The sequence below is a fragment of the Anomaloglossus baeobatrachus genome, chromosome 1, assembly GCF_048569485.1.
Source record: "Anomaloglossus baeobatrachus isolate aAnoBae1 chromosome 1, aAnoBae1.hap1, whole genome shotgun sequence".
Classification (NCBI taxonomy): Eukaryota; Metazoa; Chordata; class Amphibia; order Anura; family Aromobatidae; genus Anomaloglossus; species Anomaloglossus baeobatrachus.
In genome coordinates, this window is record NC_134353.1 from 127,461,105 (window position 1) to 127,487,259 (window position 26,155).

At 49.2% G+C, this 26,155-nt stretch overlaps 1 protein-coding gene across 1 annotated transcript in view; it reads right to left on the reverse strand.

The window, feature by feature from the left end:
- SGCB (sarcoglycan beta) overlaps window positions 1–26,155 on the reverse strand; it is a 46,028-nt gene that overhangs the window by 16,644 nt on the left and 3,229 nt on the right. The window contains exon 2 of the mRNA XM_075347034.1: window positions 14,067–14,273. Coding sequence (XP_075203149.1) covers window positions 14,067–14,273 — 207 coding nt within the window. The remainder of the gene's footprint in view (window positions 1–14,066; window positions 14,274–26,155) is intronic.

The window sequence follows — 26,155 nt, forward strand, 5'->3', positions numbered from 1 at the left end:
CAATGGGTGGTGCTTTGTATAAAAAAGAAAGATGCAACAAAGAAGGGAATTTTGTTTACTTACCGTAAATTCCTTTTCTTCTAGCTCCTATTGGGAGACCCAGACAATGGGGTGTATAGCTTCTGCCTCCGGAGGCCACACAAAGTATTACACTTTAAAAAGTGTAACCCCTCCCCTCTGCCTATACACCCTGCCGTGGATCACGGGCTCCTCAGTTTTGGTGCAAAAGTAGGAAGGAGAAAACTTATTAATTGGTCTAGGGTAAATGCAATCCGAAGGATGTTCGGAGAACTGAAACCATGAACCAAAAGAACAATTCAACATGAACAACATGTGTACACAAAAAAACAACCAGCCCGAAGGGAACAGGGGCGGGTGCTGGGTCTCCCAATAGGAGCTAGAAGAAAAGGAATTTACGGTAAGTAAACAAAATTCCCTTCTTCTTTGTCGCTCCATTGGGAGACCCAGACAATTGGGACGTCCAAGAGCAGTCCCTGGGTGGGTAAAAGAATACCTCAATAAAAAGAGCTGAAAAAACGGCCCCCTCTTACAGGTGGGCAACCGCCGCCTGAAGGACTCTCCTACCTAGACTGGCGTCTGCCGAAGCATAGCTATGCACTTGATAGTGCTTCGTGAAAGTGTGCAGACTAGACCAGGTAGCTGCCTGACACACCTGCTGAGCCGTAGCCCGGTGCCGCAATGCCCAGGACGCACCCACGGCTCTGGTAGAATGGGCTTTCAGCCCTGAAGGAAGCGGAAGCCCAGAAGAACGGTAGGCTTCGAGAATCGGTTCCTTGATCCACCGAGCCAAGGTTGACTTGGAAGCCTGCGAGCCCTTACGCTGGCCAGCGACAAGGACTAAGAGCGCATCTGAACGACGCAGGGGCGCCGTGCGAGACACGTAGAGCCGGAGTGCTCTCACAAGATCCAAAGAGTGCAAATCCTTTTCACACTGGCGAATTGGATTAGGGCAAAATGAAGGCAAGGAGATATCCTGATTGAGATGAAAAGGGGATACCACCTTAGGGAGAAATTCCGGGACCGGACGCAGAACCACCTTATCCTGGTGAAACACCAGGAAGGGGGCTTTGCATGACAGCGCTGCCAGATCAGACACTCTCCGAAGTGATGTGATTGCCACTAGGAAGGCCACCTTCTGCGAAAGACGTGATAGAGAGACATCCCGCAGTGGCTCGAAAGGTGGTTTCTGAAGAGCCGTTAGCACCCTGTTAAGATCCCAGGGTTCCAGCGGCCGCTTGTAAGGTGGGACTATGTGGCAAACTCACTGCAGGAACGTGCGGACCTGCGGAAGCCTGGCTAGGCGCTTTTGAAAAAACACGGAGAGCGCCGATACTTGGCCCTTGAGAGAGCCAAGTGACAAACCCTTGTCCATTCCGGATTGAAGGAATGAAAGAAAAGTGGGTAAGGCAAACGGCCATGGAGTAAAACCGTTATTAGCGCACCAGGATAGGAAGATTTGCCAAGAACCTATAATAGATCTTGGCGGACGTAGGCTTCCTGGCCTGTCTCATGGTGGCAATGACATCCTGAGATAACCCTGAAGACGCTAGGAGCCAGGACTCAATGGCCACACAGTCAGGTTGAGGGCCACAGAATTCAGATGGAAAAACGGGCCTTGTGACGGCAAGTCTGGGCGGTCTGGAAGCGCCCACGGTTGACCCACCGTGAGATGCCACAGATCCGGGTACCACGACCTCCTCGGCCAGTCTGGAGCGACGAGAATGGCGCGACGGCAGTCGGACCTGATCTTGCGTAACACTCTGGGCAGCATCGCCAGAGGAGGAAACACATAAGGCAGTCGAAACTGCGACCAATCCTGAACTAACGCGTCCGCCGCCAGAGCTCTGTGATCCTGAGACCGTGCCATGAATGCCGGGACTTTGTTGTTGTGCCGTGACGCCATGAGATCGACGTCCGGCGTTCCCCAGCGGCGACAGATCTCTCGAAACACGTCTGGGTGCAGAGACCATTCCCCCGCGTCCATGCCCTGACGACTGAGAAAATCTGCTTCCCAGTTTTCTACGCCCGGGATGTGAACTGCGGAGATGGTGGAAGCTGTGGCTTCCACCCACTGCAGAATCCGTCGGACTTCCTGGAAGGCTTGACGACTGCGAGTGCCGCCTTGGTGGTTGATGTATGCGACGGCAGTGGCGTTGTCCGACTGGATACGGATCTGCCTGCCCTCCAGCCACCGATGAAAAGCCAATAGGGCTAGATACACTGCCCTTATCTCCAGAATATTGATCTGAAGGGATGACTCTATCGGAGTCCAGGTTCCCTGAGCCCTGTGGTGGAGAAAAACCGCTCCCCACCCTGACAGGCTCGCGTCCGTGGTGACCACAGCCCAGGTTGGGGGTAGGAAGGATTTTCCCTGCGACAGAGAGTTGGGAAGGAGCCACCACTGAAGTGACGTCTTGGTTGCAAGGGAAAGAGAGACGTTCCTGTCGAGGGAAGCCGAACTCCTGTCCCATTTGCGGAGAATGTCCCATTGGAGTGGCCGAAGATGGAATTGCGCGAACGGGACTGCCTCTATAGCTGCCACCATCTTCCCCAGGAAGTGCATGAGGCGCCTTAAGGGGTGTGACTGACTCCGAAGAAGGGATTGCACCCCTGCCTGCAGAGAAAGCTGTTTGTCTCTCAGAAGCTTGACTAACGCTTGCTGGGTATGAAACTCCATCCCAAGGTACGTCAGTGATTGGGTCGGTGTCAACTTGGATTTCGGGAAGTTGATGATCCACCCGAACCGCTGGAGAGTCGCCAGAGCGACAGATAGACTTTGTTGACAGGCCACCCGAGACGGGGCCCTGACTAGGAGATCGTCCAAGTAGGGAATCACCGAGTGGCCCTGAGAATGCAGGACCGCCACAACGGATGCCATGACTTTGGTGAAAACCCGTGGTGCTGTCGCCAGGCCGAAAGGCAATGCCACGAACTGGAGGTGTTCATCCCCGATGGCGAAACGCAGGAAACGTTGATGCTCGGGTGCGATCGGTACATGGAGATAAGCATCCTTGATGTCGATCGATGCTAGGAAGTCTCCTTGTGACATTGAGGCGATGACCGAGCGGAGAGATTCCATCTGGAACCGTCTGGTTCTCACATGTCTGTTGAGCAGCTTGAGGTCCAGAACGGGACGGAATGACCCGTCCTTTTTTGGCACCACGAACAAGTTGGAGTAAAATCCGCGACCACGTTCCTGAAGGGGAACGGGGATCACAACTCCTTCCATCTTTAGAGCGGCTACTGCCTGAAAAAGTGCGTCGGCCTGAGCGGGGGGCGGAGAGGTTCTGAAGAAGCGAGCCGCAGGACGAGAGCTGAACTCTATCCTGTAACCATGAGACAGAATGTCTCTCACCCATCGGTCTTGAACATGTGGCCATCAGGCGTCGCCAAAACGGGAGAGCCTGCCACCGACCGAGGATGTGGTCAGGGGAGGCCGACAGTCATGAGGAAGCCGTCTTGGAGGCAGTGCCTCCTGCGGCCTTTTGTGGGCGAGACTTGGATCGCCACGCATAGGAGTTCCTCTGGCCTTTCTCCGGCCTGTTGGACTAAGAGGATTGGGACTTGGCGGAGGGACGAAAGGACCGAAATCTCGATTGAACCTTTCTCTGTTGAGGTCTCTTAGGTTTGGCCTGGGGTAAGGAGGAATCCTTTCCTTTGGATTCCTTAATAATCTCATCCAATCGTTCGCCAAACAAACGGTCGCCAGAAAACGGCAAACCGGTTAAGAACCTCTTGGAAGCCGAATCTGCCTTCCATTCGCGCAGCCACATGGCCCTGCGGACTGCCACAGAGTTAGCGGATGCTACAGCTGTACGGCTAGCAGAGTCCAGGACGGCGTTCATGGCGTAGGATGAAAAGGCTGACGCCTGAGAGGTCAAAGACGCAACTTGCGGAGCAGAATTACGTGTGACAGCATTAATCTCAGTCAGACAAGCCGAGATAGCTTGGAGTGCCCACACGGCTGCAAAGGCCGGGGCAAAAGACGCGCCCGTGGCCTCATAGATGGACTTCACCAGGAGCTCAATCTGTCTGTCAGTGGCATCTTTTAGCGATGAGCCATCTGCAACCGACACCACGGATCTAGCCGCCAATTTTGAGACTGGAGGATCCACCTTGGGACAGTGAGCCCAACCCTTAACGACTTCAGATGGGAAGGGGTAACGCGTGTCAGTGAGGCGCTTAGTAAAGCGCTTGTCCGGGACCGCTCTGGGCTTCTGGGCAGCGTCCCTGAAGTTAGAGTGCTCAAAAAACATATTGCGTGTACGTTTGTTGAACCGAAACTGGTGTTTCTCCTGCTGAGACGCCGACTGCTCTACAGGAGGAGGCGGGGGAGAGAGATCTAACACCTGGTTGATGGACGAGATAAGATCATTTACTAAGGCGTCCCCCTCAGGTGTATCAAGGTTAAGGGCGACGTCAGGGTCAGAGCCCTGAGCTGCGACGTCCGCCTCGTCCTCCAGAGAGTCCTCAAGCTGGGATCCCGAGCAGCGAGAGGAAGTCGGGGAAGAGTCCCAGCGAGGCCGCTTAGCTGGTCTAGGACTACGGTCCGGGCAGGAGTTTTCCGCCTGAGACCGAGGGGCCAACCTATGAGCGCGCTGTGGCGCGGACCGAGAGGGGCCTGGAGGCGACGAGCCAACAGGGGCCGGGGCCTGTGAAGGGTCCGGTCTGGACTGCAAAGCCTCTAGCAGCTTAGAAGACCATTTGTCCATAGACTGTGCAATGGATTGAGAAAGTGACTCAGAGAGTTTCTCAGCAAAAGAGGCGAACTCTGTCCCTGCAGCCTGGTCAGGGGGAGCAGGGGGTCTACATGAGCCGAGGGGCCCACCAGTGTCCGAGGCTCTGGCTGAGCAAGCGAAACAGGGGTCGAGCATTGCTCACAGTGAGGGTAGGTGGAACCCACAGGTAACATAGCCCCACAAGAGGTACAGGCCGCAAAAAAACCCTGTGCCTTAGCAGCTTTGCTCCTTGTGGACGACATGCTGTTGTCTCCTAGGAGAGTGATCACTGAGGGTATATGGGAAAGGGGTATACAGCCCACCGAACAGATAGATATAGATATATACGTATCTAATCCGGCACCCTAGGGGGACCAGCACCGGGTGACCGGTGTGGCTTACCGACCGCTAACGAGCGGAGTGTGTCCTCCAGATTCCCTGCCTTGGATCCCCCGGAGCTGCAGAGCTGTTCACTGAGAATCCTCCACCGGCAGAATGCCAAAAAATGGCTGCCGGAGCTCTCAGGGGAGGAGTGGAGCCGTGGGCGGCGCCAGCAAAGTGCGGGAATCTGTGGTCCCCACAGTGATCAGTGAGGGGGGAGGAAACATGCAGGATGCTCCAGCCCTCACATCCGACATCAGGTCGGTAATCCCGCCCTTACCCCTGACAGGCAGGCCCGGGGGCGGGATTTTTGCGACTAGGCCACGATGAAGCCGGGGACTAAATTTGAGACCGCGCCCGACAAGCAGACACGGTCGGCGCAGAAGTCCACCGGCCTCCTGAATTCAGCAGCCGCCGCGGCTTCCGGGAAGAAGGTGCGCTCCCTGCACAGTCCCCTATGGGGACACAGAGTACCTTTGAGTTGCAGGGCCCTGTCCCTGAGGTTGAAGAGGCTCCGGTCCGGCAATTTCCCACAGGGGCTGCGGATGGAGCACGGTCCCAGTAAATGGATGACCGCTTAGGATCCCACTTCTCCCAGAGCCGCTTAAGGGATGGTGAAGGAGACGGCATGTGGTTCCAGCCTCTGTACCCGCAATGGGTACTTCAACCTTAACAACACCGCCGACGTATTGGGGTGAGAAGGGAACATGCCGGGGGCCCCGTGGGGGCCCTCTTTTCTTCCAACCGACATAACTAAGTTGAGAATGCATTAGTGGATGTGTGCCTCCTTCCACACAAAGCATAAAACTGAGGAGCCCGTGATCCACGGGAGGGTGTATAGGCAGAGGGGAGGGGTTATACTTTTTAAAGTGTAATACTTTGTGTGGCCTCCGGAGGCAGAAGCTATACACCCAATTGTCTGGGTCTCCCAATGGAGCGACAAAGAAATATATTCAGCATACTCACCACATAAACAGGAATGTATTTTCATAAGGTGGAAACAGGATAAAGATTACGGGAGACAAGTGTGCAACAGTACGACAATCGTTTCACTTGTCTCCCATAATATATATCCTGTATGTCGGAAAGTTTGGATGAAGACTTATTTGAGTGCTGTGAATAGATCTCTTTTATTGCAGTATGATTGCTGCAAAAGTGGGCTCCTGCTGATGTGACATCTCTGCTCCCCTCTCCTTATGGGTGTCTGAAAAAGGAGGGGAAGTATAACGTTCAGAATCACAGCCCGGCACCATTTTCTTGGCGACTGCATTGTGATTCATCCGTGTGACCAGCATCTTCCTGGAATTGCTGGTGTAAAGCGAGGCACAGAGGAGAATGGCTGCGGCTGAGCTGGAGCCTCTGAGCAGCGAGGAGGAGGTGGTCACGGTGCAATGATGATATTCACCGCCACGGCCCTTCTCCTTTTAGCTGCTCGATGTAAACTGTCACAGCCCTTCTCCTACGAACAATTGTGCGCCGGCCAAGACCTGTAATGTCGAAAGCTGCCACAATTGTTTCTACTAATGTAATCTTATGCAAATTGCCAGGAGACTGAAAAGCGTGGCACCCGGCTTCCCCTACAGCTGTGAACTGGGAGCGTACAAAGTGCAAAGCAGATACGGCCACAGCATAGGAGATCGGGTCAGAGACCGTCACTACCCTAAAATGCTGTGTGTGTGTGTGTGTTGCATTTGCGTTGTGCACTGATACATTACACAGAGGCAAATACACATGGCTGCCCCCTATAGCAGCAGAAAAAGATCATGAGAAAAAAGATAATACAAAATAAATAAATAAATCTTAACCCCCAAAGAACCAGGAGATTTTTCATTTTTTGCACTTTTGTTTTTCTTCCATTCTTCAAAGAGCCATAACATTTTTTTATTTTTCTCCTCCTTTGACATCTGCAGACCTGATTTTTTTTTTTTAAAGTTTGTATGAAGAAACAAAAAAAAAAATAAAAATCTAATTTGGGTTGTGTCGCCATTTTGCAAGACCTGTAACATTTTACAGCTGTGTGAGGACTTACTTTTTAAACCCTGAGCAGACACTTGTATTGATACTAACTTGTAGGAAATAAAACCTTTTGGGTTTTTTGTGGGGTTTTTGTTTTGTTTTTTTTAAAAAGAAGGGGTGTTGATTAAAAATCCCAATTCTACCTTTCTGATTTTTTTACCATATGGGATCATTAATTTTATTTTTTTATTGTTTTGATAACCTGGACTTTTACAGACGCGGCGATAAAGGTCTACAGTGTTTTTTTTTTATTCAAATATTTAGATTTAAGTTTTTGATATGTTTAAAACTTTTTTGTATTTTTTGTATTTTTTCCTTCCTTATTTTTTAGTCCTCTTATGGAACCTGAACCAGCGCTCATCCAATCGCTTACACTATAAATACTGCAATGCTACAGTATAATGAAAATCTCCGTCCCCTATGAAGCTCAGCTGTTGGCTGAGCTTCACTGGATTACCAAGATTGCAGTGATGGGGTCTTCAGAAGGCTCACAGTTACAATGGTAACGCATTAATGCCCATTTTTGGGGACCGATGGGAGCCGGTTAGAGATTGACAGCGACATTTAGAAGGTTAATAGCAGTGACTGGAGCTCAGCTCTGGATGCGAAGTCCTCTCAATAAAAAGACACACAGCGCTGACATGACTTTACAACATTTTGCAGTAAGGGCTTAAAAACCTTTCATAAACTAAAAAAAACCCCCAAACATTCCCATTAATCTTGATATTGGCCTGATGGGACAGAAATTGGTCAGATACCTTATGTGTAAAAAAAGATGAGAGGTTGTTCTGGCAATAAAAAAAAAAAGGGAATTTTGTTTACTTACCGTAAATTCCTTTTCTTCTAGCTCCTATTGGGAGACCCAGACAATTGGGTGTATAGCTTCTGCCTCCGGAGGCCACACAAAGTATTACACTTTTAAAAAAGTGTAACCCCTCCCCTCTGCTATACACCCTCCCGTGCATCACGGGCTCCTCAGTTTTGGTGCAAAAGCAGGAAGGAGAAAACTTATAAATTGGTCTAGGGTAAATTCAATCCGAAGGATATTCGGAGAACTGAAAACCATGAACCATAAGAACAAATCAACATCAACAACATGTGTACACAAAAGAACAACCAGCCCGAAGGGCACAGGGGCGGGTGCTGGGTCTCCCAATAGGAGCTAGAAGAAAAGGAATTTACGGTAAGTAAACAAAATTCCCTTTTTCTTTGTCGCTCCATTGGGAGACCCAGACAATTGGGACGTCCAAGAGCAGTCCCTGGGTGGGTAAAAGAATACCTCAAGAAAAGGAGCCGAAAAACGGCCCCCTCTTACAGGTGGGCAACCGCCGCCTGGAGGACTCGCCTACCTAGACTGGCGTCTGCCGAAGCATAGGCATGCACTTGATAGTGCTTCGTGAAAGTGTGCAGACTAGACCACGTAGCTGCCTGACACACCTGCTGAGCCGTCGCCCGGTGCCGCAAAGCCCAGGACGCACCTACGGCTCTGGTAGAATGGGCTTTCAACCCTGAAGGAAGTGGAAGCCCAGAAGAACGGTAGGCCTCGAGAATCGGTTCCTTGATCCACCGAGCCAAGGTTGACTTGGAGGCCTGAGAGCCCTTATGCTGGCCAGCGACAAGGACAAAGAGCGCATCTGAACGGCGCAGGGGCGCCGTGCGAGACACGTAGAACCGGAGTGCTCTCACTAGATCCAAAGAGTGCAAATCCTTTTCACACTGGTGAATTGGATTAGGGCAAAAGGAAGGCAAGGAGATATCCTGATTTAGATGAAAAGGGGATACCACCTTAGGGAGAAAGTCCGGGACAGGACGCAGAACCACCTTATCCTGGTGGAAAACCAGGAAGGGGGCTTTGCATGACAGCGCTGCAAGCTCAGACACTCTCCGAAGTGATGTGACTGCCACCAGGAAGGCCACCTTCTGAGAAAGACAGGAGAGAGAGACATCTCGCAGCGGCTCAAAAGGCGGCTTTTGAAGAGCCGTCAGAACCCTGTTAAGATCCCAAGGTTCCAACGGACGTTTGTAAGGTGGGACCATGTGGCAAACCCCCTGCAGGAACGTGCGGACCTGCGGAAGCCTGGCTAGACGCTTTTGAAAAAACACGGAGAGCGCCGACACTTGGCCCTTGAGAGAGCCGAGGGACAAACCCTTGTCCATTCCAGATTGTAGGAATGAAAGAAATGTGGGTAAAGCAAACGGCCATGGAGGAAAACCGTTATCAGAGCACCAGGATAAGAAGATTTGCCAAGACCTGTAATAGATTTTGGCGGACGTTGGCTTCCTGGCTTGTCTCATGGTGGCAATGACATCCTGAGATAACCCTGAAGACGCTAGGAGCCAGGACTCAATGGCCACACAGTCAGGTTGAGGGCCACAGAATTCAGGTGGAAAAACGGCCCTTGTGACAGCAAGTCTGGGTGGTCTGGAAGCGCCCACGGTTGACCCACCGTGAGATGCCACAGATCCGGATACCACGACCGCCTCGGCCAGTCTGGAGCGACGAGAATGGCGCGACGGCAGTCGGACCGGATCTTGCGTAGTACTCTGGGCAGCATCGCCAGAGGGGGAAACACATATGGCAGTCGAAACTGCGACCAATCCTGGACCAGAGCGTCCGCTGCCAGAGCTCTGTGATCCTAAGACCGTGCCATGAAGGCCGGGACCTTGTTGTTGTGTCGTGACGCCATGAGATCGACGTCCGGCGTTCCCCAGCGGCGACAAATCTCTCGAAACACGTCTGGGTGAAGAGACCATTCCCCCGCGTCCATGCCCTGACGACTGAGAAAATCTGCTTCCCAGTTTTCCACACCCGGGATGTGAACTGCGGAGATGGTGGAGCCTGTGACTTCCACCCACTGCAGAATCCGCCCGACTTCCTGGAAGGCTTGACGACTGCGAGTGCCGCCTTGGTGGTTGATGTAGGCGACGGCAGTGGCGTTGTCCGACTGGATTCGGATCTGCCTGCCCTCCAGCCACCGATGGAAAGCCAATAGGGCTAGATATACTGCCCTTATCTCCAGAATATTGATCTGAAGGGACGATTCTATTGGAGTCCAGGTTCCTTGAGCCCTGTGGTGGAGAAAAACCGCTCCCCAACCTGACAGGCTCGCGTCCGTGGTGACCACGGCCCAGGTTGGAGGGAGGAAGGATTTTCCCCGAGACAGAGATGTGGGTAGGAGCCACCACTGAAGTGATGTTTTGGCTGCAAGTGAAAGAGAGATGTTCTTGTCGAGGGAAGCCGAACTCTTGTCCCATTTGCGAAGAATGTCCCATTGGAGTGGCCGTAGATGGAATTGCGCGAACGGCACTGCCTCCATAGCTGCAACCATCTTCCCCAGGAAGTGCATGAGGCGCCTTAAGGGGTGTGACTGACTCCGAAGAAGTGACTGCACCCCCGCCTGCAGAGCAAGCTGTTTGTCCCGCGGGAGCTTGACTAACACTGGCTGGGTATGAAACTCCATCCCGAGGTAAGTCAGTGATTGTGTCGGCGTCAACTTGGATTTCGGGAAATTGATGATCCACCCGAACTGCTGGAGAGTCGCCAGAGTGACGGTAAGACTTCGTTGACACGCCACCCGAGAAGGGGCCCTGACTAGGAGATCGTCCAAGTATGGGATCACCGAGTGGCCCTGAAAGTGCAGGACTGCCACGACGGATGCCATGACTTTGGTGAAGACCCGTGGGGCTGTCGCCAGGCCGAAGGGCAATGCGACGAACTGGAGGTGTTCGTCCCCGATGGCGAAACGCAGGAAACGTTGATGTTCGGGTGCGATCGGCACATGGAGATACGCATCCTTGATGTCGATCGATGCTAGGAAGTCTCCTTGTGACATCGAGGCGATGACCGAGCGGATAGATTCCATCCGAAACAGTCTGGTTCTCACATGTCTGTTGAGCAGCTTGAGGTCCAGAACGGGACGGAATGACCCGTCCTTTTTTGGCACCACAAACAAGTTGGAGTAAAATCCGCGACCACGTTCCTGAAGGGGAACGGGAATCACAACTCCTTCCATCTTTAGAGCGTCCACTGCCTGAAAAAGTGCATCGGCCTGTGCGGGGGGTGGAGAGGTTCTGAAAAAACGAGCCGTAGGTCGAGAGCTGAACTCTATCCTGTAACCATGAGACAGAATGTCTCTCACCCATCGGTCTTGAACGTGTGGCCACCAGGCGTCTCCAAAGCGGGAGAGCCTGCCACCGACCGAGGATGTGGCTAGATGAGGCCGAGAGTCATGAGGAGGCCGTCTTGGAGGCAGTGCCTCCTGCGGCCTTTTGGGGGCGTGACTTAGACCGCCACGCATAGGAGTTCCTCTGGCCTTTCTCCGGCCGGTTGGACGAAGAGGATTGGGCGAAAATGCTGATGCCTGAGAGGTCAAGGAAGACACATGCGGAGCAGAATTCCGCGTGACAGCATTAATCTCAGTCAGACATGCTGAGATTGCTTGGAGAGCCCACACAGCCGCAAAGGCCGGGGCAAAAGACGCGCCCGTGGCCTCATAAATAGACTTCACCAAGAGCTCTATCTGTCTGTCAGTGGCATCCTTCAGGGATGAGCCATCGGCAACCGACACAACTGACCTAGCAGCCAATCTAGAGACTGGAGGATCCACCTTGGGAGAGTGTGCCCAGCCCTTCACGACTTCAGCTGGAAAGGGATAACGCGTGTCAGTGTGCCGTTTAGCAAAGCGCTTGTCCGGGACCGCTCCGGGCTTCTGGACAGCGTCCCTGAAGTTAGAGTGATCAAAAAACGTATCGCGCGTACGTTTGGGGAATCGAAACTGGTGTTTCTCCTGCTGAGAAGCTGACTCCTCTGCAGGAGGAGGTGGTGGTGAGAGATCCAGCACCTGGTTGATGGACGAGATAAGATCATTTACTAATGCGTCCCCCTCAGGGGTATCAAGGTTAAGGGCGAAGTCAGGGTCAGAGCCCTGAGCTCCCACGTCCGCCTCGTCTTCCTGAGAGTCCTCAAACTGGGATCCAGAGCAGCGTGAGGAGGCCGGGGAAGAATCCCAGCGAGACCGCTTAGCAGGTCTGGGGCTGCGATCCGGGCAGGAGTCCTCCGCCTGGGACCTAGGGGCTATCCTGGGAGCGCGCTGCGGCGCGGACCGAGAAGGACCTGGAGGAGACAAACTAACAGGGACCGGGGCCTGTGAAGAGCCCGGTCTGGACTGCAATGCCTCAAGCAGCTTAGATGACCATTTGTCCATAGACTGAGCAATAGATTGAGAAAGTGACTGAGAGAGTTTCTCAGCGAAAGAGGCCAACGCCGGTGACTCTGTCCCTGCAGACTGCTCAGAGGGAGCAGGGGGATCTACATGAGCCGAGGGGCCCACAAGTGCCCGAGGCTCCGGCTGAGCAAGCGAGGCAGGAGTCGAGCATTGCTCACAGTGAGGGTAGGTGGATCCCGCAGGCAACATAGTCCCACAAGAGGTACAGGCCGCGAAAAAAATCTGTGCCTTAGTAGCTTTGCTCCTTGTGGACGACATGCTGATGTCTCTTAGGAGAGTGACCACTGAGGGTATATGGGAAAAGGGTATACCGCCTTTCCTAACAGATATATATATATATATATCCCGGCACCTTAGGGGAGACCAGCACCGGGTGACCGGTGTGGCTTACCAACCGCTCACTAGCGGAGTGTGTCCTCCAGATTCCCTGTCGTGGATCCCCCGGAGCTGCAGAGCCTTGCTGCTGAATAGCATCCACCAGCAGAATGTTAAAAATGGCTGCCGGAGCTCTCGGGGGGGAGTGGATCCGAGGGCGGCGCTAGCAGAAAGCGGGAATCTGGAGTCCCCAAGTGGTCAATGAGGGGGGAGGGAGACATGCAGGATGCTCCAGCCCTCAAGGCCGACGTCATGTCGGCAATCCCGCCCTTACCCCTGACAGGCAGGCTCGGGGGCGGGATTTTTCGGACTAGGCCGCGGCGAAGCCGGGGGCTAAATTTAAGGCCGCGGCCGACAAGCAGGCACGGTCGGCGCGGAGGTCCGCCGAAAAGCTAACGGACGGAACCACCGCGGCTTCCGGGGGAAGGTGCGACCCCTGTACAGTCCCCACATGAGGATACAGAGTACCTTCAAGTTGCAGGGCCCGGTCCCTGGGGATGAATAAGCTCCGGACGGCAGGTTCCACCAGGGGCTGCGGATGGAGCACGGTCCCAGTAAATGGATGACCGCATAGGATCCCACTTCTCCCAGAGCCGCATAAGGGATGGTGAAGGAGGCGGCATGTGGCTCCAGCCTCCGTACCCGCAATGGATACCTCAACCTTAACAACACCGCCGACTTAGTGGGGTGAGAAGGGAACATGCCGGGGACCCCATTGGGGACCTCTTTTCTTCCATCCGACATAACTATGTATGAGAATGCATGAGTGGATGTGTGCCTCCTTCCACACAAAGCATAAAACTGAGGAGCCCGTGATCCACGGGAGGGTGTATAGGCAGAGGGGAGGGGTTACACTTTTTTAAAAGTGTAATACTTTGTGTGGCCTCCGGAGGCAGAAGCTATACACCCAATTGTCTGGGTCTCCCAATGGAGCGACAAAGAAAACCTCTTAGCAATGTAGGTGTGAACATAGATCTATGTTCACACTTACATTGGGATAAATACTGCTACATGCAGTAGTATTTTCCCCAGACATGGACAGAACCTGACAGACCCCATTATATGTAGATGCTGCCCATGGATCGCCTCTAGGGTCTGCGTTACGACATGTTGGGCAGAACGCTGCAGCTTTGGATAATACCAGACACCACTCGAGTTCTCTCTTATTGGCTATAACACTTGTTATAGGATTAACTCTGTTGGTAACATACGCTCCTTAGACACATATGTCTCTTGATGGCTCTCCTACACACATGGGTGGAGTGCTGCATAGGACTGGATTTTCTGTAACAGCTGATGACGCAAAACCTTTCAGAGTTTGTGTACTTACAATTAAATTAATGACAGCCAAGATAAACAGGAGGACAATCACACAAATGGCCAAGTTGCCCTTTCTGCCCCTCAGGCCGGTTTTATGCAGACGATCTTCATCAATGGGAATGTATCCGGCTTTGAAGTTACTGTTGTGCTCCTTATTCACATTTCTGCGCTCTACTGCTTTCTCCCGCATTGATTTCTTGACTGGTCCATTGGAGCTCTAGGGTGAAAGACAAAAACACAACATTTAATTGATTATATTACGTCACATATTTAATGTCCATTTTCCAACTATTGCAAAGTATTGAGTGCTAAACCAGTATTAAAGGGAACCTGACATCACTTTTTTGGCCTATAAGCTGCGGCCACCACCACCGGGCTCTTATATACAGCATTCTAACATGCTGTATGTAAGAGCCCAGGCCGCTGTGAGAACATAAAAAAACACTTTATAATACTTACCGAACGGTCACGCGGTAGACCATATGGGCGTCTCCGTTCGCCGGCGCCGCCTCTTTTGTCCATCTTTGTGCTCCTTCTTCTCTAGCCGCGGTGCATGACGGATCCGACATCATCCATACTCGCCGGTATTCAGGTCCCGAGCAGGGCAGATCAAAGTATTGTAGTGCGCCTGCACAGTACCGGCGAGTGTGTATGACGTGACCGCGCCATGCACCCAGGCTTCAGAAAGAGGACGAAGATGGCCGAAAGAGACGGCACCGGACAACGGAGACGCCCATAAGGCCCTATTCCACTTCAGAGCAACCGTTCGGTAAGTATTATAAAGTGTTTTTTATGTTATACCCCTGGCCTGGGCTCTTATATATAGCATGTTAGAATGCATATAAGAGACTGGTGGTGGTGGCCGCAGCTTATTATACGCCAAAAAAGTGGTGACAGGTTCCCTTTAAAGGAAGGCTTTCAAAAGAGCAGCAATTTCTTAGGTTGTATGTCTGGATCTGAGCAGGCGTGTTCTGCCTAACTTCGTTTGCATGGTGGATTCCAACAAGTTCAATATTTTGCTTCCCTGGGAATAGCAATAAGGCTATGTGCGCACGTGTGCGTAATTCATGCAGTTACGCTGCGCTCTGCAGCGCAGCGTAACTGCATGCGTCCTGCGCCCCCTGCACAATCTATGGAGATTGTGCAGGAGACGTGCGCATGTGGCGTATTAGAGCGCAGCGCTTCTGCTGCTGCCCGGAGCGCGCGTTCTAAGGCTATGTGCGCACGTTGCGTAAAAACATGCAGTTACGCTGCGCTTTGTAGCGCAGCGTAACTGCATGCGTCCTGCGGCCCCTGCACAGTCTATGGAGATTGTGCAGGGGCCGTGCGCACGTGGCGTCTAAGAGCGCAGCGCTTCGGCTACTGCCGAAGCGCTGCGCAAAAAGAAGTGACATGTCACTTCTTTCCTGCGCTTTGCCGGCAGCTCCTGCTCTGTCTATGGCAGGAGCTGCAGGCAGAGCGCATGGAATCGGCGCTCACTACGGACATTTCTGCAGCGATCTAAAGCGCACATGTGCTCTTCAGATCGCTGCAGAAATTTCTGCAGGGCTTGTACGCAACGTGCGCACATAGCCTAAGAAGTGACAGGTCACTTCTTCCGTGCGCTTTGCCAGCAGCTCCTGCTCTATCCATGGCAGGAGCTGCTGGCAGAGCGCATGGAATCGGCTTTTTTTTTTCACTACGGACATTTCTGCAGCGATTTAAAGCGCACATGTGCTCTTCAGATCGCTGCAGAAATTTCTGCAGTGACTGTACGCAACGTGCGCACATAGCCTAACCTGTCCCTCCTAGCAGCATCCAATATATAAAGAAAATTGACAGTTTGATATGACCACTCCCAGTGTCTCTAGAATGCCAACTGGAGAAAGGGGAATGGTAGAATCTAGTCTGCAATCAATTCTTCAATTTCCAGGAGGAATAATAAAGGAACAGCATTACTCACAATTCTGAAAAAGAACATCTAAGGCTACATGCGCACGCTGCTTTTTTTCCTGCTTTTTTGGCTGCAGTTTTGTTGTCAGAACTTTCTGACATTTGACTTCCCAGCAAAGTCTATGAGAAGTCAGATTTGTCATGCTCACGTTGCAGTTTATTTGTCAGCGTTTTATTTGTCAAAGGTTTGTGACAAATAAAATGCAGCATGTTCATTCTTCCTGCGTTTTTGTCAACATTTGTCACAAAAACGCAGCAAAAACGCAGGGTGTGAAAAACGCAGCAAAAACGCACCGAAAACGAAGCAAAAACGCACCTAAAATTACATGCGTTTTTTGTGACATTTCCAGGCTCTCTCTGACACGGTGCAGTTTTGGCTGCAGTTTGTGAACACAAAAAGATGCAGCGTGCGCATGGCTACTAAGGCTACATGCACACGCTGCTTCTTTTTCGTGTTCACAAACTGCAGCCAAAACTGCAGCCAAAATGGCACCTTGTCAGAGAGAGCCTGGAAATGTCACAAAAAATGTAGGTGCTTTTTTGGTGCATTTTTGGCTGCAGTTTTGTCAACAATTGTTTCATGTATTTTTCAGTTCAAACAAGCCCATAATGCTTGTCTTGATCCGGCAAAATTTGCTTGTCCGGCGGCCGGATGGAACGTTGAGGGGAACGTTTTTGTACCCGGCAAAAATACGGATCTGGTGGGGTGTTTTATAATGATAGCCTATGGACGCCGGATCATATGCTGGTTTCGTTTTTGGGCATGCCCAGACTGTGTGTAAATAGTCTCTCTGTCGGTCGGTCTCTCTCTCTGTCGGTCAGTCTCTCCCTCCCTCCCTCCTTTATACCCATCAATCACGGGCGCGGCGCTGCATGGTTGTCACACTGCTCTGGCAGCTTCTCCTCTTTTGAAAATGCCGGCTGCTCATTATTCCATCACATTTTCCCTGCTTCCCCCGCCCACCGGCGCCTATGATTGGTTGCAGTGAGACACGCCCCCCCCGAGTGACAGGTGTCTCACTGCACCCAATCACAGCAGCCGGTGGGCGTGTCACTATGGCGCATAGAAATAAATAAATAATTAAAAAACCGGCGTGTGGTCCCCCCCAATTTCAATGCCAGCCAGATAAAGCCATACGGCTGAAGGCTGGTATTCTCAGGATGGGGAGCTCCACGTTATGGGGAGCCCCCCAGCCTAACAATATCAGTCAGCAGCCGCCCAGAATGGCCGCATCCATTAGATGCGGCTGTTCTGGGACAGTACCCGGCTCTTCCCGATTTGCCCTGGTGCGTTGGCAAATCGGGGTAATAAGGAGTTATTGGCAGCCCATAGCTGCCAATAAGTCCTAGATTAATCATGTCAGGCGTCTCCCCGAGATACCTTCCATGATTAATCTGTAAGTTACAGTAAATAAACACACTTGAAAAAATCCTTTATTAGAAATAAAAAACCACTAACAAATTCCCTCAGTCTCCCATTTAATAAGCCCGACAAAGCCCTCCATGTCCGGCGTAATCCAAGATGGTCAAGCGTCGCTTCCAGCTCTGCTGCATGGAGGTGACCGGAGCCTCAGCAGACTCCGCCGCTCCTGTCAGCTCCACGCAGCAAATTAAGACAGCCGCGCGATCAGCTGATGATGTCACTGAGGTTACCCGCGGCCACCGCTGAATCCAGTGGTGGCCGCGAGTAACCTCAGTGACAGCTCATCTGATAGCGTAGCTCACCTCATTTGGTGGCTCTGGCAGCTGAAAACATTGACTTTCCCCTCTCGCTGCTGCCGCCGCTGATAGTCACGTCCTCCACATCATCTCCCCTGTGCGTGCATGCTGGGGACAGCAGTACTTCGGGGAACACGTGGAGGACGGGACTATCAGCGGCAGCAAGAGGGGGATGGACATTGGCAGCTGAAAACATTGATTTTTCCCCTCTCGCTGCTGCCGCCGCTGATAGTCCCGTCCTCCTCATCATCTCCCCTGTGCGTGCACGCTGGGGACAGTGGTACTTTGGGGAACAAGTGGAGGACGGGACTATCAGTGGAAATTTTGGAAATATACTTACCAATTCAATCAGCTTCCTTACATTAATCTGCATACGTTGATACCAGGTCATGTCTTCTGCTGCACTCCAAAGTACTGCTCCTACACTATTTAGCATGGAACAATGGGGTTTCCACTTGCCTGTTACCTCACTTCCTGACAAATCACCTGCGTTTTTGATACCAAAAACGCAGGTAAAAGGCAGGTAAAATGCACCACTTTTGATAGCATGTATTTTTCCTGCGTTTTTGATGCCCTCATTGATTTCAATGGGTGACAAATGTTGACAAAAACGCAGGAAGAATGAACATGCTGCATTTTTTTTGTCACAAACTTTTGACAAAAAAAAAACGCTGACAAATAAACTGCAATGTGCGCACAGCAAATCTGACTTCTCATAGACTTTGCTGGGAAGTCAAATGTCAGAAAGTTCTGCTGACAAAACTGCAGCCAAAAAAGCAGCAAAAAAAGCAGCGTGCGCATGTAGCGTGCAGCATGTTCATTCTTCCTGCGTTTTTGTCAACATTTGTCACAAAAACGCAGCAAAAACGCAGGGTGTGAAAAACGCACCAAAAATGCACCTAAAATTACATGCGTTTTTTGTGACATTTCCAGGCTCTCTCTGACAAGGTGCAGTTTTGGCTGCATTTTGGTTGCAGTTTGTGAACACAAAAAGATGCAGCGTGCGCATGTAGCCTTTGTGTTCACAAACTGCAGCCAAAACTGCAGCCAAAACTGCACCTTGTCAGAGAGAGCCTGGAAATGTCACAAAAAACGCATGTAATTTTAGGTGCGTTTTTGGTGCGTTTTTCACACCCTGCGTTTTTGCTGCGTTTTTGTGACAAATGTTGACAAAAACGCAGGAAAAATGAACATGCTGCATTTTATTTGTCACAAACCTTTGACAAATAAAACGCTGACAAATAAACTGCAATGTGCGCACAGCAAATCTGACTTCTCACAGACTTTGCTGGGAAGTCAAATGTCAGAAAGTTCTAACAAAACTACAGCCAAAAAAGCAGCAAAAAAGCAGGAAAAAAAGCAGCGTGCGCATGTAGCCTTATAGGTGCGTTTTGGATGCGTTTTCGGTGCATTTTTCACAACCCGCGTTTTTGCTCCGTTTTTGTGACAAATGTTGACAAAAACACAGGAGGAATGAACATGCTGCATTTTTTTTGTCACAAACTTTTGACAAATAAAACGCTAACAAATAAACTGCAATGTGCGCACAGTAAATCTGACTTCTCATAGACTTTGCTGGGAAGTCAGATGTCAGAAAGTTCTGACAAATAAACTGCAGCCAAAAACGCATCAAAAACGCAGCAAAAAAAGCAGTGTGCGCATGTAGATTGTTTTTCACACGAAACCTGCAAATGACCACTAAAGCCACGGTGTGAGCACAGGTGACAGCCCCTCTTTGCAGAGCCTTTTGTGCTAACTTTCTTTTCATGGGTAATCCCTAATCTCTTATGTACCTGTTTACTGTAACTACCTGTTATATGCATCCCTGTGCAGCCATCAGACGGTGTTACAAGCCAACACCATAGCAATGTGGTAATACCGGAAGATACTTACCACCCAGTATAGATCTGAGGCCACTTCTGCTTTTTATCATATATGTGAAATAAAATCCAACAGTTTATGAATAGTGATGCGTGGACTCGCAGATAACTGGGATCGGTGGGTCCCTGTTATCTGGTTTTTAAAATCCGGTTCCGGTCCCCATATAAGTCTATGCAGACCAGAATCCAAGCGATTAAAAATGTTGGTAGAGCAGATAGGAACACGCGTGTTTTACCTACCGAGCATCAGTCATGGCGGTACACTGCTTTCAGGCCGCCCATTCACTTCCTGGGGACGATAATTAACCCTCATTGAATATTCACTGCTTTCCCCACCCACCGGCACCTGTGATTGGTTGCAGTCAGACGCGCCCCCACCCCGAGTGTTAGCGTGTCAGCTGACTGCTTCCAATGACAGGCGCTGTGTGCGTATATATCGTACAGTAAAAATAAATATATAAATTAAAGAATTGGTGTAAGGTCGCCCCGTATTATGATACCCAGCCCAGATAAAGCATATGGCTATAGCCGTGTGCTTAAATTGGCTGTGTATCAAAATAAGAGGTACCGCATGCTGCTTTTTTTTTTTAATTAATTAAAAAACCAACAAGTGGTCCCCCCCAATTTTGATACCCAGCCAAGATAAAGCCCGTCAACTGGGGGGTTATTGTTATGGTTATTCAGCTCTTCTACATCAGAGTCACAGTGTGGGATCATGGAACATGACTGCCCGCTGTGAGCTCCCGGCAGTGAATGAGCCACGGTCGGTGGTGATATCCCTCAGGTTAACTGCGTTCACAGCAGAAAGGTTTCCACAGTCCTCCTTCTGCTATGACTACAACGAACCTACGGTAAGTTACGTCACCGCTGATCTCATCTCATTCTCTGCATGCAGTTTAAGGCTATGTGCCCATGGGAGCACGTAACTGCGGATGTATCCACAGGTACGGCCGCAGGCTTCCCGCAGCTGCCCACTGGCACCCGCAGCCATTTTTAGCTGCGGGATTCCAGCGATATCGCTGCGGTAAACCTGCGGACTTTCATGCGAATTACCTGCGGATGTCCCGGCCTCTAACGCCATAGCGGAGGGCCGGGATTTCTGCAGGTAATTCCGCATGAATAATTGACATGCAGTTACGTGCGGCTGCGGGACATCCGCAGCATATTCCGCAGCTGCACTTTCCGCAGCGTGGACACAGACACTCCCCATGTCCCATAGGATAACATGGGGAGTGCCTGTACATGCTAAAACCTGCGGATTTATCTGGAAAATCCAGAAAAATCCGCAGGTTTTCTGCGGCAAAATCCGCAAAAACAAGCTCCTGTGGGCACATGCCCTAAAAGAGTGATGACATGTTACATGATCACACACTGTGATACAGATGCGGCAGAGCTGAATTGTCGTGGGACCTCGTGTGGATTACGTCGGACCTGCTGGGGTGTTTTGGGAGTTAATAAAGTGGTGAAAGAGGGGTTTTTTTGTATTTTATTTCAGATAAAGGTTTGTTTTTTTTCAGTGTTTATAGTTATATACGTTCATTTACAGATTAGTAATGGTGGTGTCTCACAGATGCCTCCCCATTACTAAACTAGGGCTCAGTGACAGCTGTGGGCTGTTATTAAGCCCTGCTATTGCCCCAAATGCCACTGCACCAGGGCAACTGGGAAGAGCCAGGTAAAGTGCCGGGCTTGTTGCGATGTAACTTCTGAAGAGTCAGCCGTTATGGGCACAAGATGGCGCCGGGGGACTAGAAAAAGCTGGAGGGTGAGCAAAAGAATAGGGGACTTGGATTTAAAGTGCATTTTTAGAGTAACAATAGACAGTGCGCTTTCTAAAATCTCACTCACACACCAATTTTATTCCTTGTGATTGTTTTGTTGTTGTTTTATAATGCAGATTGTTGATTCTGAGTTTTTTTTATTGAAGTTTTTCCCCCTTTGAGATCAAAATGACAAAGCACCAAAAACAGCTGAAAAAAAAAGTGTAAATTATTCTGTGATTTTCTGGCTGTAGACTGTTTTTTTTTTTTTTTTTAACTATATTTTTATTCAAATTTTTCAATAACATAACATTGGCATAAGCGAATTCAGCATTGTAAATTCAACATTACATTGTCATGTTTGATCATCCCAAATTCCATACCAATTTTTAAAATCAATAACCATAACATGGCAAGATAAAGCAAAGGAAAGCAGCGACCCCTTAACCCATCATTCTTATCATTCCCCCCATTGAACCCTTGTGAACATGGTAATGACATACAATAAAGAAGTCCCACTCAAATCGGTTATTTCCCCCTCTCCTTTTAGTCAGCTTTCGGCCTTTCCTCCCCCACCTCCAAGCCATCCAATGTATCCTTCAATTTTTCAGTATGATACCAGACTGTGTCTTTGAAAGGTGACATAATCCTGACTATCTCCTCCCGAGTACAATAGGCCAGTATGAATTTCTTCCATTTGTTAAAGTGCTGTCGTATTCTATCCGCCCTCCTTTCTGCATCCAATCCTTCTATTTCAAGAAGATGCATGAGCTGACCCAAGATCTCTTCAATCGCGGGGACCCTAGACTCCAACCAATTTTTTAGTATCGCTCTCTTGGCTGCCAGAAGTATCACATGTATAAGTCTGGGTGGGTTAGTCATCTTCCCTTTGGTATCGTTCCCCTCCTCCCAATGGTGAAAAATAGCGAACCCAGGTGAGAGCCGAACTTCAAGACCCCACACCTTTTGTATACAACTTTTGATCTGTGACCATATTGGACTCAAATGGGGGCAGGACCACAACCCGTGAAGGAGATCAGTTCCACTACTCTTACACTTAGGGCAATACGTAAGCCTGTCTGGCTTTGTTGCTGATGGAGGGAGATTAAAACCATAAATTGCCTTGTGCATAATTCTAAATTGGGTTTCTCGCCAATTCTCATTTAAAATTGATTTACGAAGAGCATTCCACCCTCCCCTAATTTTTACCCCCATAGACGGGTCTTCAAATTGTTTTTCCCAAGATTTAAATAAACCTTCTGGGTGCTGTCCTATTAATAGATCACGCATGGCTCCATAAAGAAAAGAGATAGATGATGAAGTTATTGAGTTCTTTACCAGACAATCAAAAGAGTTAAATACTACCTCCTGGGTCACATCATGCAACTGAGTCATAATACTATATCTCACTTGGTCATATTGGATTACTTGGTTAGGCCCCAGGCCATACTGCGCTATAATTTCGTCTCTACTCAACCATCTAGGCTCTGAGGTGTGCAAGAGATGAGCAACAGTCCTTATACCCCGCACCTTCCACTCTTCAAACAGCTTATTGCTTGTCCCCTGCACAAACTCTGGATTCCCCCATATAGGCAAGTATTTGGATATTTTATGGGGAAGTTTGTAGTTTTTCCTCAACGCCTTCCACGCTGCAATCGTGTCTTTAAATAAGGAAGAGTGCTTGATTTTCACTGGGAGATTAGCCTGCCTAGTATGAAGTAATGCCACCAGATCCCAAGGTTGTGCATAGTCTCTCTCAAGCTCCAACGCTGAATAATGCCTAGAGCCTTTAATCCAATCCAATATATATCTAGTCAAACAGGCTATATTGTAACCCCGAATGTTCGGCAAACTCAGACCTCCATGAACCTTAGATGCCATCAGCTTCTTAAGCCCTATACGAGGGCGTTTCCCCCTCCAAATGAAGTGTGAAAAAGCTCTATTTAGCTGGACAATATCTTTATGCTTGAGAAGCAGGGGAAGTGTTTGAAGATGATACATTAATTTTGATATCGACATCATCTTAATTAGGTGGACTCTACCAATTATGTTCAATGGAAGGTCGTGCCATCTTTTAAGATCTTGCTCTATTTGGCTCAGAAGGGGTGGATAGTTTAGACTATAAAGGGTTGCCGGAACCTTACCTATTTTAACTCCCAGGTATGTGATATATGACTTAGCCACTGTAATTCCTTCAAAAGGGTTCTGCTCCCGTGTTTGAACATTTGTCCCTCCCAGGTATAGGAGCTCGCACTTTGACGCATTAATCTTGAAGCCTGAGTACGCTCCAAACTCTCGCAAAATTTGTAAAATCTCGGGGACCTGCTGAGTTGGATTCGAAAGGAAAAGCAAAATGTCATCCGCAAAAAAAGCTGACTGAATTTGTCTATTATTTACAGAAATACCCTGGAAGGTGCTATGTGTAGATAACAATCGTACCAATGGTTCCAGAGCCAGATTAAAAAGTAATGGGGAAAGGGGGCAACCCTGTCTGGTTCCTTTCAGTAACGGAAAAGGGGCTGACAGATATCCTGGAATGTAAACTTGAGCCTTCGGATTTGTGTAAATTTCTCTAATGTAGGTATAAAATGACCCCGAAAAACGCATTTGATCTAGAACTCTATAAAGCCATGACCACTCAATATTGTCAAAGGCTTTCTCAGCATCTATTGTAAGCAAAGCGGGAGATTCTCCTTTCAGAGGCCGAAGGTTAACCCTATCCAGGACAAGAAGAACTTTTCTAATATTTAGTGTCCCTGATCTTTTCTGAATGAAGCCGGCCTGTGCTGGGGAAATCAGTTGGGGAAGAATTATAGCTAGACGATTTGCCATAATCTTTGACATTATCTTCATATCTAGGTTGATAAGTGATATGGGCCTATACGAACCCGGCTCCTTCGGGTCCTTCCCCTGTTTAGGGATCAATTTTATATATGCCCGGTTATTATTTTGGAAAGACGCATTACCGTCTAGTATGCTATTATACAGCTCTAGTAATGTAGGTAAGATCTCTTCCTTTACTGTTTTATAGAATTCTCCCGTAAATCCGTCAGGGCCAGGGGCTTTATAATTATGCATGGAGTTGATTGTCCCCAATACTTCTTCCCCCGTAATTTTGGCATTCAGAAAAGTGCGATGCTCTTCTGTGAGTCGAGGTAGTGTCACTTTAGATAAAAGATTATTATCAGGAAATTTGTCTCGCTTTTCCGACGAATAAAGGTTTCTATAATACGTGCCTAAAGTCTCAATTATTGTCTTAGGGTTTTTGTGTATCTCCCCCTTTTGATTTTTTATTTCCATGGGTCCCTGAGTTATAATCCTATTTTTCGCTAAGTTGGCCAGTATTTTCCCTGCTTTATTTCCAAAGCGATGTAATGTAGCTTCTTGCATTGACCTAGCCATTTGTTCCCGTTTTTCCGCCCACTCATTAAAAGCTCTTTGGGCTATTACCCATCTATCTCTATGGTCCCTATCAGGATGCTTTTGAAAAGAAGTATATGCTTCCCTCAATTTATGGGAGGTTTCAGTAAATTTAAGATGAGCCTTTTTCTTCAAATAGGAAACATGTGCTATCGTTCTGCCCCGTAATACTGCCTTCGCCGTGTCCCATAATAACATAGGTGTTTCTTTATGTTGATCATTATGTACCATAAATTCCGTCCACCATTCCTTTAATTTCAAGGAAAAATCTTCGTTATCTTTAAGGAAGGAAGGATATCTCCACAGATAGTCCGTTCCTCTGGGATAAATGTTTGCTAGGTCTAGCACCACCGGGGCATGGTCAGAAATCACCAAATCCTGGATAGTAGCTGAGTGGAGCGCACGTACCAGGTTCCCTGAAATAAGGAAGTAGTCAATGCGAGACCAGGAGCTATTAGCATGTGAATAGTGCGTAAATTCCCTATCCTGAGGGTGCAGTAGTCTCCACGCATCCCATAAGGCCGTGGCATTTAACAGAGGACGCATAACTTTATCATGGCCGCGCGGTACATTTGGGGGGCCTTTAGCATTTTTCCTGTCCTCTAGCACAGATACCACCGAGTTGAAATCCCCCCCAATTATTAGATTAAAATGGGCATGTTCTAAAATTTTGGCCTCAAGTCGTTGAAAGAATGATTTGTTGTTTTCGTTCGGGGCATAAATATTAAAGATTTTATAAATTCCTCCAAGTATCTCCACTGAGATCATCTGAACCCTACCTTCCGTGTCCGCATATGTTTCCAGGACTTGATGTTGTAATCTCCTACTTACTAATGTAATAACCCCTGCTTTCCTTTTAACTGAAGATGACCCATAGACTCCTCCAACCCACAATTTCCCCATCCTCTGCATGTCTGAACCTTCCAGATGAGTTTCCTGAAGGAGCGCAATGTCCGGTTTGAGGCGATTAAGGTGGCGTAATATCTTAATTCTTTTTTGGGGGGAACGTAACCCCTTAACATTCCAGGTGACTATTCTCATAAAGCACATGTAATAAATGGAAATCCTGCCTTTCGTTTACCATGTTTTTGCTGCCCTCCCTTGCCAAAAAAAAATTCAACCAATTAGACAATTGAACATAGTGCTCACTTGCAATAGTGAGAGTAGTAGTAATAATAATAACTCTGTGTAAAATCTTTGCTACTTCACTTGAATCCAAAATCCCCAAACATTTCAAACATCTCCCTCCCCTCCCCCCCCCCAACTATACCATAATACTCAGACTTCACTTTTTTCTGATCATTTTCCAAGCTCAGTCAACCTTATACTTATAGCGTTTAACCAATATAAAGGAGTGTCCCACCTACAAAGAAAGAGAGAGAAGGGAA